Source organism: Acyrthosiphon pisum, chromosome A2 (genome assembly GCF_005508785.2).
Source record: "Acyrthosiphon pisum isolate AL4f chromosome A2, pea_aphid_22Mar2018_4r6ur, whole genome shotgun sequence".
Classification (NCBI taxonomy): domain Eukaryota; kingdom Metazoa; phylum Arthropoda; class Insecta; order Hemiptera; family Aphididae; genus Acyrthosiphon; species Acyrthosiphon pisum.
In genome coordinates, this window is record NC_042495.1 from 7,243,807 (window position 1) to 7,262,812 (window position 19,006).

Here is a 19,006-nt window from a genome sequence, read left to right on the forward strand (position 1 = left end):
GAAAACATTATATTATATTATATTATTTGTATGTAGGTATTTGTGGATTTCAAAATGTTTTTGATAAATTAACGAATTTCTGTGGACTCATTTAGTCGATTTTAATAATATCATACGAGACTGAAAAAAGTTATTTACTAAACATATTTACTGCGGTAGATATACAGGGTGTATCTTATGTCATTGTACGCGGGGATTTTTAACGATTATAGAACGATGACATAGAATTTCGTTAAAACGAAAAAAGACGTGTTTCTTTTTTATTGACAGGCAATTTTTTTGTAACAATTTCAAAATTTTTAAACACGCAGGTGTACCAATAGCAAAATAAACTTTATTTTTTCAAATGGCAACCACTATATTTTTAACGGATTCTTATAAAGCTTTTTTTTCTGAAAATTTTGATAGTCGAATCATCAATTTTGGCTCGCTAGTTTAGTAACTATGGTCCTCTAAAGATTAGTAAAATATGCATTACTTAATACTTTTAATTGAAATAATGGGTATAGGTTTAATTAACGTGCGCCAAACAATTTTTTCTTATAACTACCTTTTGATACACTTCAATAGTTGAATCTGTAATCTAATGTGTCACTCAAAAAAAAATAAATAATAATAATAATAAAATCATAAACAAAATTGTTGGTAAACACAGTTCATTATTTTTATTTCAACATACGATCATAAAAATTAATATTATTATTTTAATTTAATATTATAATCGTAATTAAATACTTTACATTTTTTTTATCACAGTTGCTTTTCTTACAATATCATAAATTTGGATTGGTTAAGTCCTCCACATAGAGGACTTGAAGCAAAAAATATTTGACGAGTGCCGTAAATTAAAAAGTGATAATTTTCCCCGCGTACAATGACATAAGATACACTATGTATAATGTATATGCGTTCAGGTTATATTTAGGAAGGTTAAATAGTGAATAATATGATTGTTACATAAATTTTATATTCGATAATAATATCATTAAAATATATCACGTTGTAATGTCTGTTATAATTACTTAAAGTTAAGCTGAGCCTATTATATTGGACTAAAATACGCAAGGTATCACCTTTAAATACTTAAAACTAATTAACAATTCGTTCGAAATTTTATTTTTATACATTGAAATTATTAGACAAATATCCTTCATTAGAGTATAGGAAACTAAAAATGTACACTGTTGTAAAAAATGTAAACTACAAAAAGCAGTAGTTACAAATATAATATTTTTTTTCTAAACCGTCGTTTACTTTTGATCAAGTTGTATAGCGTTTACTTTTAATAGTATCGCTCTGCAGCAGTATAATGTATTAGGTACTTATATAAAATATATTATACACCTATATATAATATATATATTATATTATGTACTTATTTGGCTTTCCATTCGGCCAATAACTTATATCTGATTTGGTGTGAAATGGATTCCACATAAACGACGTATAATGGCCAAAATCTGGCCGCACCAGCAACGTCAAAAGAAACAATTTATATTGCGCAAGAACAACGACCCCTGCAGCCCTAGAAAAATGAAAAAAAAAAAAAATGTCGAGTATAAAATATTCGAACACGGTTTATGGCAGCGCGGCAACAATGCAGTAGCACTCCATTGCCGAATGATATATGTTTATGATACAATTTTGAAACAGCGGGACGTAGTTGAGAAAACACGATATACATGTCCCCGGCGCGCCGCTGCCCGAAGTCTCGAGAAATGCCACCGATGTTATTTTTATAATAATGTGCGCGGGGGCTTAATGATGTATTCCGGAAGCCAATAACTATAATAATATAATGCCGTGAAATCCATCATTAACATTTTTTGGGCGATCTGCAGTAGCTGCTGCTGAGATACCCGATGACAATAGTGGTACGCAACGCTTTGTGCCCCCCACAACATTATATATTATTATGTAATAATGGTTGTGCGCAGCTCGTGATTAATGGAAGTTTTTCGAATCGTTCTTAATAATAATAACATGTATTATTGTATATTTTTATTATTATTATCACCATCATCATCGCCGTGCCTATATATAATATTATATAATATATAGGTAGTCCATAGCGGTCAATTACGCTACTGCACCCTGCAGTCGCAGGATCATCGATGTGATATAATATATTATTATTATATTATAGGTAGCTGCTCGTATATAGGTACCAATGTCGTATTTACTCGGATTTGCAGGCCGACGGCCAAAACAAGTTAAACTGTGTTGATCGTACATCGGTAGCGCGACCGAAAAAATAACCATCATTATTATATTGGCATTGTCACCGGAGTGTAGGTACCTAGGTGTATACAGAGCTTCTATTATATATAAATCACTTATATACATACCTACCGGTAAATACCATTACGTTGTATCCGTGTATATGTGATATAATATATTATATGGGTACCCGCGGTGTGACGCGAACGTTTAAAATGGTAAATCGATACCTTATGATGTTGATATATTAGGTAATATATAGTCACGCGGTGAGCTTAATATCGCGCAAATGTGTGTTAAATGGACGCGTTATTTATTTTACAATAATATATAACATATCGTCACATATTATAAAACGAGTAACCTACCAGCTATACCCACACAACGGACGCACTGTATTTTTCTATATGCTGAGAAAATGTTTTCCTTCCCGCGAGCTGTATGCGCGTGAAATATAATTTCTAACGAGTTGTGTGTGAGTTTTATGATTTATGTATTATATAGGCACCTATACATATTAATATTGCGTATATACTATACTGCAGTGTCAGTTATACATACATGTATACGACTACAAGCACGTATATAATGTATTGAGTCTATAGTTCCTCTATTTTAACATATTAGGTATAAATCAATTGGTTACAATTTACCTAAAGCATGTTACAAATATAATATGCGCATCCTACGAAGTGGAGAACATATTTTGAATTTGAATAAAACGAGCAATTTAATGTTTAGTGTAATTTATTTTTGATGATATTATATATATTTAACATTTTGTGTGTTTACTAATGGGTATGCTGCAGTAGTGTGTATGTGTGTGTGTGATTATTATTAATGTGGTTACGCAAATTTATAATCCAGCTATACATACGTATTACATACGTAAGTTATTTTATACAATTTGAATAGGTAAATATAATAAATTACTCTTTTAATATTCTAAAAACCTTTTGAAATACCGATATAAGTGTGTAAACTGTATTCATAATAAAAATTGTCAGTTGTAAACCGCGTATCTAAGTGAATATCTGAAAAATATTAAATCTTTTTTTCACCGCCTATTTATAATACATTTTAATACAAATTTATGATTACATTTGTATTTTGTTATAGGTTTATTAATAATGACATTTGTGATATTATATATATGAAATAAATTAATCATCACTCGCCTTGTCATTTTATAGTTTTCTTGATTTTCGTTCATAATAATTGCATGGTTAAATTTTTTTTAAGATGCATGGTTCTTAGATCAATTATAAGGGCAATAGCTATGATAAATATACATCGAGATGTATTATAATATATGTATGGCCAATTGATCAAATTCAGAATAATATACCTATTAACCATTCACGCCTACTGCTGCATATATCAACTTTATAAAGTTATAACCTAGATATATTTCAAGGAATATGTAGCTAAGTATATAATTATAATATGGTACTTGTGCTAATTATAATAACATATTATTTATATTTGTTGGTTTAATATATTAAAATATTACACATTAAGTTGAAAAAGTATTATTTGTATATTTATTTTAGACCTGCTAATATACTTCGTAAATTATAATATTCTAGTATGTAATATTATATCATAAACTATAATACTGTTTATAATATTATAATATAGTATCATTATATTAAGTATTTATCTATTAAAAAAAACTATATTACCTGACAGTATTCCGTCGATTGAGTAATTACTATGACGATCTGATCTGATTGTTGTATCTCTGACTTCCTCCGGACAATAAGAAATTCGTTTCGGATAGATTTTCTAGAAACCATACAATTATTATTTATTACAAGGTGATGCGTTATAATAATGTATAGGACATAGGTATAGGTATTAAAGATGTACAATATTATTTTAATTTTGAAAAATATAATATGATTATGTCGTTACTTATGATTTATAGGATTTTATGCAGTAAGTACCTGCCTATACTCAAAGATTTATATAATAATATTTAAAACATAAAATTATACTGTACACAGTGGACGAAAAAATGTAACGTTTTAAATAACTGCAGCTAGTGATGCTAAAAGAGTTTGAACTGTATGAAGGATAAATATGTGGATATCCGTCGAGATCTCGATACGATACGTCATATTATTATACAATATATAATAATGAGTCTCCAGAAAATATATTTAGAAAAATGTTTTTTTTTTTTTTGTTGATAACTGCAGACATAACTCCAGGCTCAAAATGCTGAGCGGAAAACAACGACGACGACGTGTTGCCGAAATTATCTTTGGATATGTTTTACGACTGACTATAAAAAACAATGGGCCATAATACACACGCGTGCAGTATATACGGTGTGGTGGAGCCGGGTTGTCTGGTGTCGAACAGGTAAGACGCGTCGAACACCGGTGCAGATGCCGCCGAGGATGGAGAAAACAGAGAGACAGAGAGAGAGTGAGAGAGAGGAATGTGTCGTACACGCACACACACACGAACCAAAACACTTGGGGTCCATTAATTAATAGCGCGCAGGCGGCTCGTCGCATGTTGTGGGGGGTCTATTAAAGAATAAGAAAAAAAAACAGAAATGCCAACAGCTAAAATGATTGATCAGGAATTTCGTGTATAATATAAAAAATAAAAATAAACGAAAAAAAGGTGTAGTTACTAAATATTCATGAGCCATATATACATTTTATACATGGACGATATTATGTAGGTACGAGTTTCATAATATTATGTGTCCCGAAAATCCCTTAGAGCAATAATCGGAAGACACGATGACGACGTCTTCATCATAATGTAATATCAACGCCGGTCGGTCCGATTTATTGGCCTTTATTGTTTTGTTTCGCCAATAATTTAAATCCAAACACTGTATAATTATGTAAATGGGCGCGTGCTAACAGAATAATTTATTTTTAATTTATCTTCACGCAGTATGTTTTTATTGTTTTTATTATAGCGTCTCCGTGCAAGATCACGCGTCGCTGAAACTATATATTATTATAATATTCACGATCGAAAACGAAATCTCATTTATGTTATATGCGTCCGTTAAAGTCTCCAGCCAACATAATATCGATAACCTCTCAATCGGCGGGACCTTAAGCAAATTAATTCATAAATATATAACATAATATTATGTTTATAAAACTTATTTTGTCATTTGTCAAGACGTTATCCTTTATACTATTATATAGGTAATACCTGTGCATGCCTTTAACATATTATAGGTATATAATTCGTTAAAATTATGGAAATAAATTTAAGTAAATAATAAGTAAAAAAATCCGACAAAATTAATGAATAACTATATAAGTGAACGACAGATAAAAATTATCATTACATTTTATCCGGCTAAACATCGTTTATCAATGAATAGAATTAAACTATAGCAGGTATTTATAACAGGTCAATATTATAACCTATTGTTAAGACTTAAGAAATTATAGGAAGAGCATATTATATTAAAGTATTAAGCGAAAATAAGTTTAATAAATTATCTAATAATTAGATAATATAATTATTATTACTTAATAACCTATTTTGTATATTTAAATCTTTGGGAAATCGGACGCGTATATTTTAAACTAAAAATAATTATTCTAATATAATATAATCTGACTCAAAAATCTACGATAACCTATCCACTAGAGTATGATTTAAAACATGATGATAAACGTTTTCAAAATATGTAATACGCGTGCCAGTCATAGTTTACCGTTTTTTTCCAGACAGTCAATAACTAAAAATAATAGATACATTTATACCCATCAAATGTTTAAAATATCGTGTCTGTTTTTCTTATACCTACTCGTGGTTCGTGCAAGAAAAACTATTACAGCGTGAATGAATAATCGTCAAAAACAATTTTCGTTGCATAGCGATAATATAACATATTATGCATCCATCTTCTAGAAATTAATACCAACAAATAAATAGTTTACGATTTAAAATTTTACTATCAAATTCCCATAAAAAAATCAAACCTTTTGTATTTTTGATATTTTAAATGTAATTTAGGAACAACTTACGAGGAATTTTGTATTACATTTCCAAGCATTTTGATTTTTGACTAAGAAAAAAATGTTATATTTAGGTACATAAACATTTCAAATTTCTATAAATATAGGATACTACCTTAATTATAGTCAAAATAGTATGGCAATTTAACTTTGTACATTACCTATATACAACTTAAGTATAATATAGTGCGGCTTGTTTCAAGTTTCTGTGGTTAATATTTTTTGGGTTAGGTACATCATAATAAAACCACAAATCATTGTATAACCTGGAATATCAGAATCTAAAACTGTGATTATATTTAAAAATTATGATTTATATCTTGTAAATTTTACCAACAATTTATTGACATTCTAAAATATTGTATGAATAATTTATTCGTGCTATAAAAATATTTATGGAAAAATGTATCTATCCTCTGATGTATTATAAATATATTATATACTAAAAGTAAATATATTTTATGTAATAATATTACAATAGCTTTCGTCTGTCCTATACTCCTATATACCTACATATAATTATAATATACCTGTGTATTAAAAATAGTTAATATACACATTTCCTAGATGTGTAGCCATGTTGGTCCTCGTTAATAATTATGTTATACAAATATACATTCAATATTTTTGAAACCCAAAATAGCCACGATCTGTTGATGTAAATATTGGAATAGTCGAATTATTAATTACCAAAATTAATTTTCAAATATAGCTATAGGTAATAGAATATTTAGAGGAAATCTATTGTGATGGAAAATTGTAAGTTAGGGCGGATGAAGGCGCATAATATTATTATAGTATACTGTATATTATTATATATTTTCGATACTTCCAAAAATATTTTCAAAAATAATAAATAAAAAAATTACTCTTATACTTAATAAATAGTTTTTTTATATAGCACACTAGCACTCTACATAGTGTTTGCAAGGTACATTCTACTATAACCAATCTACCCATATTCGAACACAATATTATTGAGTCTATTTCAGCTACCTCTCAAATGGATACGGTTTGTACTGATTTCGAAAAAGCGTTTGATAGTGCGCGGATATTTTTTTACGTACCTATACATAAACTAAACGAATTGGTTTCTGCGACCTATTACTAAGATGGCTTACCCCTTTTATAACTAATAGAATCCAGCTAGTTAAATTAAATAGGTAATTTTATTGCCGAACCCATCCATGTTCTTTCAGGTGTTCTTAAATGCGACCATCACTCACCAATATTATTTTTATTATTTATAAATGACATTCAGACGATTATAAAGCACTCAATTAATATTTTATTTTTTACAAATGGCATTAAAATATTTAAAAAAAAATTGATTTTATTCATGATTGTATTAAATTACAAGAAGATTTAAATAATTTGAAAAAATAATTAGTGTTATTTAAATGGTTTATTCCTTAATATCGACAAGTGTAAAATATTATCATATAGTATTAAAAAATGTTGTAATTATTTTTATTATAAACTTAACAATGTGTCTATTGAATTAGTGAAATCATTTACCGACTTAGGAACTACGTTTGATTCTAAACTGTGTTTTATTAATAGACACATTGATAAAATAACTTTTAAACTTTTCTTAATCTTGGTATCACTACACATACTTTTATAAATTTTAATAATTTAAATGCCTTAAAAAAAAAATATATTTTTCACATGTCAGATTCTAATTAAAATTCGGATCCCTTTATTGTATTCAAAGAACTTTTGGTGTAACTCAGAATCTCGAAGCCGTTCAGAATCGTTTTCTTCAGTTTGTAGCACTTAAATTTATAGGTGAATGTCCATGAAATTCAAATTGTAATAATGGAGTATATTATCATATTTCGATATACAATTATTAAATACCTATACGGAGAAGTAATTTTCATCATTCATTTTTGTTGAAACACTTAAATAACTCTATTGATCGCCCTTTATTTGTTGGAACGATTAAATTTTTAAACTAGTACCAAATCTACTAGAAGTCGAGAAAGTTATTTTAATTAATAATGTTTTTAAAACATAGGTATACGGTATACCTTACCTTAAGTATACTTAAAATGATCACCTGCAAATATATACTGATGGCTGTTATAGGAAATACTATAGATTATATTTTAGTTGGCTGTAAAATTATGTATCTACCACATAATATGTATTTCGTTATTTTAATTGAATGTGAATTTGAATATTATTCGTACATGTTAAAATGTTTAATGTTTAATGTTTAATGTATCTGTTATTTAATACACAATTTATATGTATATAAATGCCTTGTAAATGGAGTTTTTTCGTCGCAATAAAGAAATAATAATAATAATAATTATGACGCGAATGCGGGATAATTGAAAACACGCTGGGAGACACCGATATATACCTACGCGAATATTATAGTAATCATAGGCGCAAATAGCCCAATTTTTTTTGGGGGGGGGACTAAATACCCCCTTTAATATTTTCAAGAAATGATATACATGCTTAGTACATGCTAAGTACTGACTTTTGAATTGGAGGACTTGGCAGAAATTTGGGAGGAGGGCAAGTCACCCTATTCGCGTTAGTGAATTAATGCTATATATAGATTTTACATCCTTTTTTTATTCGTAAGAATATAATATATTTATTATATTAGTATATGTGGGGTTTAAACATCTCTCCTAATTATATGGGTGTGAATGTAAGATATGTGACGTGGTTTCCACTATGTTATGATTACCTGTACGTGATCGCTGTTCACTATGCCCGGCCGGATGCTGCCCGTCTCTTGGTATCTGTTGAGTATCTTGGACACGCACCCGTGCGACACTTTGAGCTGTCTAGATATGTTGCTGGGCCGCACGCCAGCTGCGGCCATTTCTACGATTTTCAACCGGACGACATTAGGCAACGGTCGGCCGTTGATGAACGTACCACCGAGCTGGTTCACACGCCCTTGGCCTAGATAACAACAGTTGTATTAAGATTAGTATATTATATTGTTGCAGTTTGATCGTTACACATAATATAAGTATACTACCTATACCTATAATCTCATATTATCCAATAAACATTAACCTATAGCTTACACGCATTGGGCCCTTATTGTATTATTGATATTTAAATTGTATAGTATCCAAAAAAACTCTTTTCGTAAACCGATATAATATTGTAGGGATCTGTATTAAAACTTAAATCATTTTCCAAACTTAAGAGTTAGCCAAATGGCAATTATTAATGGAAAAAAATTAAATATGGGTGGGATAACTTCACGTTGTTCTATAGAAAGTTAACATTTATATACCAAATGATAAGTAGATACAGTCATTGTCCAGAATTTACGAAGCTGTTTTCAACATTTGAATATACCCACAAAACCAAATTCAGTAGAATAATCAGAAAAATCGATTTTTGTTTCCAAAGATATCACAGTATGAATTATTTCCCGCCAATAGGGGTAAATGAGATAAAGAATTTTTTTTTTGCTTGTCCTAAACAATTAGTAAAATGTGATTCGTCTCGTTTTTACACGGACCTCGTCATTTCAAGATATTTAGAATATTTGGCCATATTTTATTGAAAATAAAATGTATTTTGTGTTTGTTTTTCTATCGCAAAATACAGTGTCTTATCAGTTTTTAATAAAAAAAAAGTATGCGAAACACGGTACAAGCAATAATCCTTACTCTATATAATTTAAATGTTAATAGGAAATAAAACTTACAGATTATTATATATATTTATGATTTTATAAATTCTACAGTAATCATGATATTGCTGCTTATATTATAAATTACTGATTATACAACTAATTTACACAATATTAATATTAATTTATGTTTATTATAAAATAAATTATCCAAAAATTTTAATGATGTATCTACTATTTTTATAATATTTGATGACGTGCATGGTCATGATTGAAAATAATAAATATGATTAATATGTATTATAATACAATCATATAAGACAAATTTAAACTCGAATCGAATCATTTAATCCAAGTGATTCTTACAATCAGTATAGTGTTTATGTGTATCACTAATGGTACGCGAAAACCTCATATAGTTTAAAAAAGAAAAAAAAATATTGTTAATATTAAAATATTAAATTAATAAGCATGCGTATACGATAATCACTATTCACTATTGGCCATTTAAAAAATTTAAATAATTTAATGTTCTACTTTGCTTTTTGTGCAATTAATGCTTATCAATTATCATAATAGGTACCTATATAATAAATAATAATATATAGCTATCGCGTTTTAGAATAATCATTAGTTCTTAATAATATATAAAAGCATTTATATAGTTTTTTCATTAATGAGTTTAAAAGTGATTTATTGCTTTTTAAAGTGGCACGTGCAAATATCCAAAACTTATAGCAGGTGGTAGGTACACAGTATACCCACTGCGGGATACAAAAAGGTTGAAAAACGCTGCTGTAATCTAGTAATCGTACAAAACCGCGGGATACAATATTATTATAATATTATATTGCACATTTTAGCCAGCTGTCGGGGATATTATCATAATATAAATAGTCGGGTACCTAAATACTATATTATAAGCACATATTATATAATATATTTTGTAAAACCGAACGACGATAGTGTGTATAATAATATGATAACTATTCGCATGCGCAGTCTTACCTTGAAACGTGAATCCGTTGTAGTGTGCCGAGTACATGACGTTCGTCTAGGGGGACGATATTCCGCCCAAATTCGGAGGCGAATAAAATGTTTATAAAAAAAATATTTTGTTATCACACGCGCTATACACGTCGATACCTGTCGGCGAAAAGCGCGTCCGGTGAGCGCATGACGAGAGTTGTACTCGAGTACGTCGGCGGCGGCGGCGGCATATAATAATAATGTAACTACGTTGAAGTCGTCACGAAGAACGCACTCGGAGGCGGCTGCGGCGGTCGCCGGTTCGCGGCTACCGTTTTCCGACAAACGGACGAAATTCTTCAAACGTCGGTCGGCGTTCACGCGACGACGCGACGCGAACTCGCATACGATATTATGTAGTGCGTGTGCACGCGACGGACGCGACGGCGACACTATTGTATGACGTACAGATATTATTATTATTATTATTAGTATTATTCAATGTAATAATATAATAATATTTTTAAAAGAACAAACAATAAATTCAGTAGACGACTTCGGAGTGTAGAAAACCGCGACTGCTGCTGCTGCAGCGTACTACTTACATCGCGTAATGATAATATCTTAATATTTTATATTATATTACATATTATTGTCACCGTCGAGTTTTATAGTACAAACACACACACGCGCGCACAACGATGGTACAATAATAATGGTAATAACACTGTACGCGTACGGCCGGCGGTCGGTACCTATATAATATTATATATTATTCTGTATACGCGATAATTATTATTTGCGGCAAACGGCCATATTCTTTTTCGTCCTTTTCGTTTGTGTTTTTGTTTTTTCGCAGGGGCACCTCTCGCAGAACCCCTCGCGCAAAAGGCCGCGTCGAGCCATTGGCTGTCGGCCGCGAAATGGGTGTCAACCCGCGTGGGGTCCCCTCATCGCGCGCGCGTGTACACTCCGCGTACATGCGAAGGTACGCGCGCACGCGCACGACCGTCTCGTTCTAAAAACATAATATTATAATATTGTATGCTCGCATATATAATAATAATATGTAATATTAACGCACGCGCGTTCGTGTGGTGTCACCGATATTCAATTACGTGCCTTTTGTGACTATTTTTTTTTCTTCAAAACAATTTCGTTTCCATCTCTTATTTTTTCTTCCGCCGTACCTACATATATAGGTATAATAATAATACCTATAATAGTCGTCGTTCTTCTGTCGGCTTAGTCGGCGCACCGCAGTGTTATCGTTTTTTTTTTTTTTTTCAAATAAAATATAAAATATTCAATAATTACCTCCGCGCCAACTCGGCTCGTCCGCCGCGTACATATTATAATAATATATACATATTACACATCGGCATAGGTATACAACAGCGCACGACCCGTACGGTATACGCATACACGCGGTGCCGGGTTTAGCATTTCTAATGGGTTTGAGTTCAAAGAGAGCCCGCGCGCACATTGTCTACGCACACACACGCGCGCGAGCTCGCCCGTGTTCGTTATGGAAATTCGTCTCGACGCATTGGCAACGCGGCCCATAATATTATTATATTATATATATATGTACCTGCGTGGCATATGCGCGAGTGTGACGTCACGTCACCGCCGCACGTCGTAAAAACAACGGAAGAAATCAAACGAAATCGAATGCGACACCGCGAGACGGGCCGCGCGCGCGCGCGCGTGATACATGCGTGTTGTAGGTATTATACGTGTACATGCGGAGAGAAAAGACGGACCGGAGTCGAGATGGACGGGGAGACACGGACACGCCGAGAGAGAGACGGAGAGAAAGAGAGAGAGAGAGAGAGATTTAATAAACGGGCACGTACTATATATGGCCGGCTACAATAGGCGATCAATATAATAATATTATATAATAATATATTATTATAATGTACAATATACGATGCGATATATAATATAGTCGGCCGCCAATCGTTTCGATCCGAAGGCCGTTCGGATCGCAAAAACGCGTCGTAAATAAGACGTCCGATATAGCCGCGCTAAAACCCGCGTTTGTATAATATGATGCGTATACATCCTAACCGACGGTTATTATTATTATTATATCGATATAATATAATATATTATGCCGGGTATTATTATATTGCGTGTGCGGTTTGTATATATTATTATTACTGGGTATGTGGTCACATATACATCGGTGGTGACATATCGGATCCTGATATATATGTCATGGTACGCCCCAACGTAATAATCTCCGAAAAGTCTAAAAAATAAAACCGCCACCTGTGCGATACGTATAAGTTAAAAAAAAAAATTAATCCAACTCTTTGTATTACTTAACATGTAGTATTATAAAAACGGCAGTGCTCTGCTGTTTGATATGATAATAATCCCATGCGTAGTCCAGATTTTATCGAACGCGGCTGCTGTAAAGAATATTGAGAAAATTGTTGTGCGATCACGAAGCCAAAATAATATATACAACATATCCTTATTCATATCGATATAAATTATGAGGGGATTTCCGAATAGTGGATAAAGCGTTGGTAAAAATAATAGGATTATTACCCTTTATTCTAGAATATATAGGACATGCGTATTCACATTTGTCGATGATAAGCGACGATCCAAATAATTCTTTCGATTTGACGGACTTATCGACATAATTCCGAAGAGCTTAATATATACAATCAACGAGAGGGTTAATCTTCAAAAAGCTTCCACTGCAAAACAAAGAAGTGTATCATTCAGACAGGAGATTTTATTTTAAGTTTAAGGGAAAGGGGTACACATTTTTACCTGGTGGGTACAAATAGGCTACGGATAAAAATCAGGTACAAACAAATTCAATTGGTTAGAGAGGGTAATATGATGACTTACAGGTGCTAGGACAGCTCACCTGAAACAAAAAACGACGGCATTCATGTTGAAGAGCATACTTTAGAAAGCTGATTATATAAGTAGCGAAAAAAGGATCGGTGATGGCCGATAAGTGACCTTCTACATTTATATTATGTAGTTTGCACGCGAAATTTGTATCGTTGTAATAATCGACGTATATTATTATTGTTATAAATTATAATAATACAACAAATTATAATATACGTATACTTTGGGTACAGACATTTTATGAAAATTCAAAACTTATAATAATTGATCGCATGATAGATATTTCTATTTTAAAACAGTTATAAATTATAATATTATATAATATGTAACTATTTCGATCAACTATATTATAATATTCATAAAACACCATGTATAGATAGTCATCTCGAATAAGAAAATCCGGCCAATCGTTTAAAGAACAATATTAATACATATGTACCTACGTATGCATAAACATTAAACATGGTCAATTTCATAAACATATTACGGTTTAATTCCCATCGCTTTATATGTATTGTGAATAAAAACCATCTGCTTCTTCAGCGTACAACTGCACCTCGTACGAGGACTTGGGCGTAATCTCCGGTGGGCCGTTCGTATTCGCTTTCATCGATCGATCGGTGAGTGAACAACAACATATATAATGTGCTGGGCTGAAGAAACGAACTGACAATGTGGACATGCGGTTGTTGTTGACAGTTATAAATATATAACATATATATTGATCAATAATAATGAAGGACAATAAATATGAACAATGCGCGATTCGTGTGTGGTGAAAATAAGATAAAGCTTCAAATGATTATTCGTAAAGTCAACCGTAGCATTACCACAATATAGCCTACCCATTTGCATATACAGATTCAGCCTTATAGGCAGAGGGCTATGGGGCCCCAGGCCTGGGCCTCGCGCATTTGTATGAAATTGTCGGGCCTTGCCCAAAACAAATTTTCCAAAGGCCTAGCTACACCTTAAGGCCAGCTCTGATCATATATAGATATAATGTAATATTCTACAAACATTCATAACGTTAAAATTGGACAAGTTATTGAAAATAATTATCTTAAGTTAAGTTAAGACAACACAAGATCGATAAGTAAGAAGTAAAACATTTTTAACTTGATGGATAATTATTAAATCAACTGAAAAAAGCCAAGTTATTTCTACTGTCAAATAAACTAGTTAAACTCGTAAGTTTATTAGAAAATTAGCTTACTTTAGTTAAATTTAAAAGTTTAAAAAAATTAATTTTAACTGTTTAACTAGTTAATGACCTCTCTTGCATAACAATACAGCATAATATTTATATTAATATATAAACAATCAGTATATATACTATGTCTTTATATATATTATAATTTTATATTTCTTCTGTCCGTGTCTGTTTATGTTTCTTTTGGACCGATTTTGATAAAATTTTTTGAGTGTGTTCGAGTGGTTCCTGTATGGTTTAGATTCATAATTGGACCCGGTAGGTCCAACCTGCAGAGGTGCATAAACAGGGATTTTGAGATTTACGATGGAAATATTTATTTATAATTTGTTGCCATTATAGTTACTCGGGCAGATGAGTTAAATCATTCATTAAATCGTCACGTGTATGGTTTCTAATAAAGAAATAATATCTTAGAACAAATGTATGTTTGTAGGTATTATATTAATAAAAATCTCCCGATCGTAATAACTAATAGTATGATACTATACTCAAAAGAACAATGTTATTAATAAAATAATATATACATAACTGGAATTCGAATGAGGAACGTCGTCATCAGATGTAGAAATGTGCAATATATACGCGCACCAACGTCGGACTCGCATGTACATAGGCGTGCCGACTAGATATTATATAGGGGTGGAACTCGAAGTGCTAAGCCTCCCTAAAAATATATATTACATCAGAGACACTCGAAATCGTACAAGAATAATTGCGATATGCATGCGCAGTGGTGACAAAAGGCGCAATCGTCACACGATAAAATATAAAATATACAGTAGGAAAATAGGTGTATAGATGTCGTAAAAGCGTCACGTCGTCACGGTTGCTCCAGTGCAATAATTTCACCAGACGACGGTAACATGGCCATGGACCAGTTGTGCCTAAAACTACATGTCTTTTATCAAGACTGATCACTAAATCAGAGTATACCTATACCAATTTGAGTTACCTTTTAGTTTTACCTATAATTTATACATGTACAGGTATGAAAAATATGTTTCTGCAAAAAAATTGGTCATGAACATGACCAATTTATAATTCCACCAACATTGAATTATCTTACATTATGCATACACTGTTTAAGTATAATTATAAATTATTAAATAAGTACCTATATTATATAATAATATATTGATTCAAAATAATTCAAAACTAAAAACTTATATTATATTGATCAATTGACTAAGTACCAAAAGTTACTGGTTAAATGATTTTTTTTTTGAAAAACAATTATATTATTCTAGAATTGTAATTAGTGTTAATAGCTGATCTGGAACCAATTTATTCTATGATACCGGGACTTTTATGAAACATCATCATAATTAACATACTGTATGAATTGTAATGAGTATGGATTTATTGGAGACGAAATCAATGTCACTAGCTATATATCACCGGCCTGATTGGTTCGTTGCACTATAATATAATAATTATTTTACTGTAGTTCGGTATATAATATGCGGGGTAACACCTAGATGATACTATATATTAAATATGTTTATACTATGCGTACAATTTTAATTTATTATTATTATTTTATTTTATTGATTTAAAACTCCAGCAACTAAGGCCATCAGTTTTCAGTTTTTCCATATTTTTATACAAAGCTTATTCATAACACTAGATAACGTTTTTTTAAAAATTATTATTCTTATAAATGTACACATTCACACTGGAATAATTTTGTTTCTAAATTTGCTTGTCCAGTCCGGTCTTTTTGAGGAAAAAAATACGACCATTCAATATGACTGGTACTATGGCTTCGTACAAGTTTGGGTACATTGTGTACACGAGTCTTATATTATTACTATTATATTTATTATAAATGTTTATATAATTATATAATCTTTGTTTTTAATAAGTTTTGATTATTTTTTAAATAAAATAACTAAAATAAGTTATATGTAGGTACCTTATAAATATTGTTTCCATATTTTATATTAAAATTACCTCAAGCTAATAATAAGTGTAACAATTTTGGTCTGTAAACGCAGAAAATAATCGAGCGTAACTTGCTGGTCTATAATCGACCTTACATGTTTTGAGCGCAATTTATATTGGTATACGATAAGTTAAAGCACTGCAATTGGTAAACTCCCCATAAAATATAATACAGAATCGGGAATATCTGGACGTGGTGACAGGCCTCACATCTCATAATATAATTTACGATGACAGAGGTTGCAGCATATGGAAGCGCAACAGCATATGCACGTATTGACGTACATAATACATATACACATAGGTACATTTATCACAATAAAATAATGTATTTAAACGTACGAAATCTGTTTGAATGTAAAATCACAACGTCGTATATTATATTATATTATTATGTACAATATATATTATGCTAAACGCGGAACGGCGAGAGGAAATCGCGGGCAAAAGAAAACGGCGGCTGACGAGAGCTGCTGCGGCTCGGCGGCGCGCAGGACGAATTATAGAAACGAAATGTAAGAAATAATATTATATCAACCTATACATTTAACGTTATATTTTATATAAAAAAGAATGGAAAAATAAGACTCGAGGCGTGTATGAATAATATATAATATATCGTCGTCACGGTATCCGCGGCGGTGGATTTCGCGCGCGCGGTGTCGGGGGGGTCGCGTGTCTCGGGCCCGCCGCCGCAGCTGTACCCTCGGTCACGGACGTTAAGGGTTTAACTTGGCGCACACTCGCACACCGTTGTAGGAGGTCCGAATTCGATATGGACACATTGCACGCGATGCGCACCTATACATATTTATTATTTATATATATATTCATTTATATGTGCATCGCCGCCGAAAACGCTTTTTGTGCACCGCGTCTTAGTGCAGCGTGCGATGCGGGTAGTATGTGTATGTATATTATTATAATACGGCAGGCAATGCACGTATATAGGTATATGGATATGTATATATTTTAATAAATATATATAGGTATAAGGGATGGAGATTTTTTTATTTTTTTGTTACTTTTCCGCCCGGAACGCATTACGCCCGGGCGCTGACGTGTTTATTATTTATATACGCGCGCCGGAATGCCAAAATCCTGCACCGGGACACGTGCACCACTGCAGCAGCAGGCGGACGATGATGCCGAATCTCCAAAGTGAAGATTGCCTTCATCATTATCCTGCTTGTCGTAATTTGTAATTATTATTATTTTGAATTCGTGTTTCACGAAAACAGACAGATTCAACGAATGCTTTTAAAAGTCGACTTAAATCTTATATTAGAATTGATATTCGTCTATATGTTTTATTACATTAAAATTCTGACCAGAATTAAGAAATCAAATCATGACTGCATAATAAAGTAATCGACTAACTATTTAGTAGTAAATAATTAATTAAATACATTTTAAAGTTTGTTTTTTTATTAAAATATAATATTACTTGAAAAATTTTAAAAGCCAAATTTATATTAATTTTTATAGCAGACCCGTAGCAACCATTTAAACAAACAACAAAATATTTGATTCTCGTGAGCCAAAACTAAATTCATGAGTAAGCCATCCTATAAAAACCTATTTCCCCTCCGTGGCTTATCTCAATAAACATAAACCTGGACCTACATCAACTCCCAAAGAAATCTACCAGCTCCTCCCAATACAGAAACCTCTTCATGGAAATACTTTCATCTAAACAACAGCACGCACTCATATACACGGACGCCTCTATTGTGGAAAATCGTGTCGGAATGGCTATCATCCACGGGGACACACATATCCAATGGAAACTATCTAACAAGTGCTCTATTTACACCGCTGAAGCACTAGCCATCCTCAAAGCCATTGAGTTTGCAACAAACAAAGTCGAAGCCAACCAGATCATTATCCTCAGCGACTCCCTTTCTTCCCTCATGAGTATCCAGAACCACTGGAAACCTACTGACCTAGCTAGAAAAATTCTTAATGCACATACCACCGCCTCCTTCGCCGGTAAACAAATATCTTACATGTGGATTCCCGGCCACTGCAACATTGAAGGAAATGAACTAGCTGACAAGGCTGCCAAACAAGCCCACCTTGCCAATAACCCTCTCACGTCCCCGGTTTTTACATACCAGGATGTTAAGAGGATCATCG

General features: G+C 32.0%; 2 protein-coding genes across 2 annotated transcripts in view; one reads left to right on the forward strand and one right to left on the reverse strand.

The window, feature by feature from the left end:
* The window catches only part of LOC100575170 (protein gooseberry-neuro-like), a 42,585-nt gene extending 30,580 nt beyond the window's left edge, over window positions 1–12,005 (reverse strand). The window contains exons 1-3 of the mRNA XM_003245097.4: window positions 10,861–12,005; window positions 8,944–9,164; window positions 3,906–4,008 (exon numbers count right to left, since the gene is read on the reverse strand). Coding sequence (XP_003245145.1) covers window positions 3,906–4,008; window positions 8,944–9,164; window positions 10,861–10,897 — 361 coding nt within the window. The 5' untranslated portion in view covers window positions 10,898–12,005. The remainder of the gene's footprint in view (window positions 1–3,905; window positions 4,009–8,943; window positions 9,165–10,860) is intronic.
* Window positions 12,006–18,543: 6,538 nt separating this feature from the next.
* The window catches only part of LOC115034012 (ribonuclease H1-like), an 8,848-nt gene continuing 8,385 nt past the window's right edge, over window positions 18,544–19,006 (forward strand). The window contains exon 1 of the mRNA XM_029488985.1: window positions 18,544–18,972. Coding sequence (XP_029344845.1) covers window positions 18,544–18,972 — 429 coding nt within the window. The remainder of the gene's footprint in view (window positions 18,973–19,006) is intronic.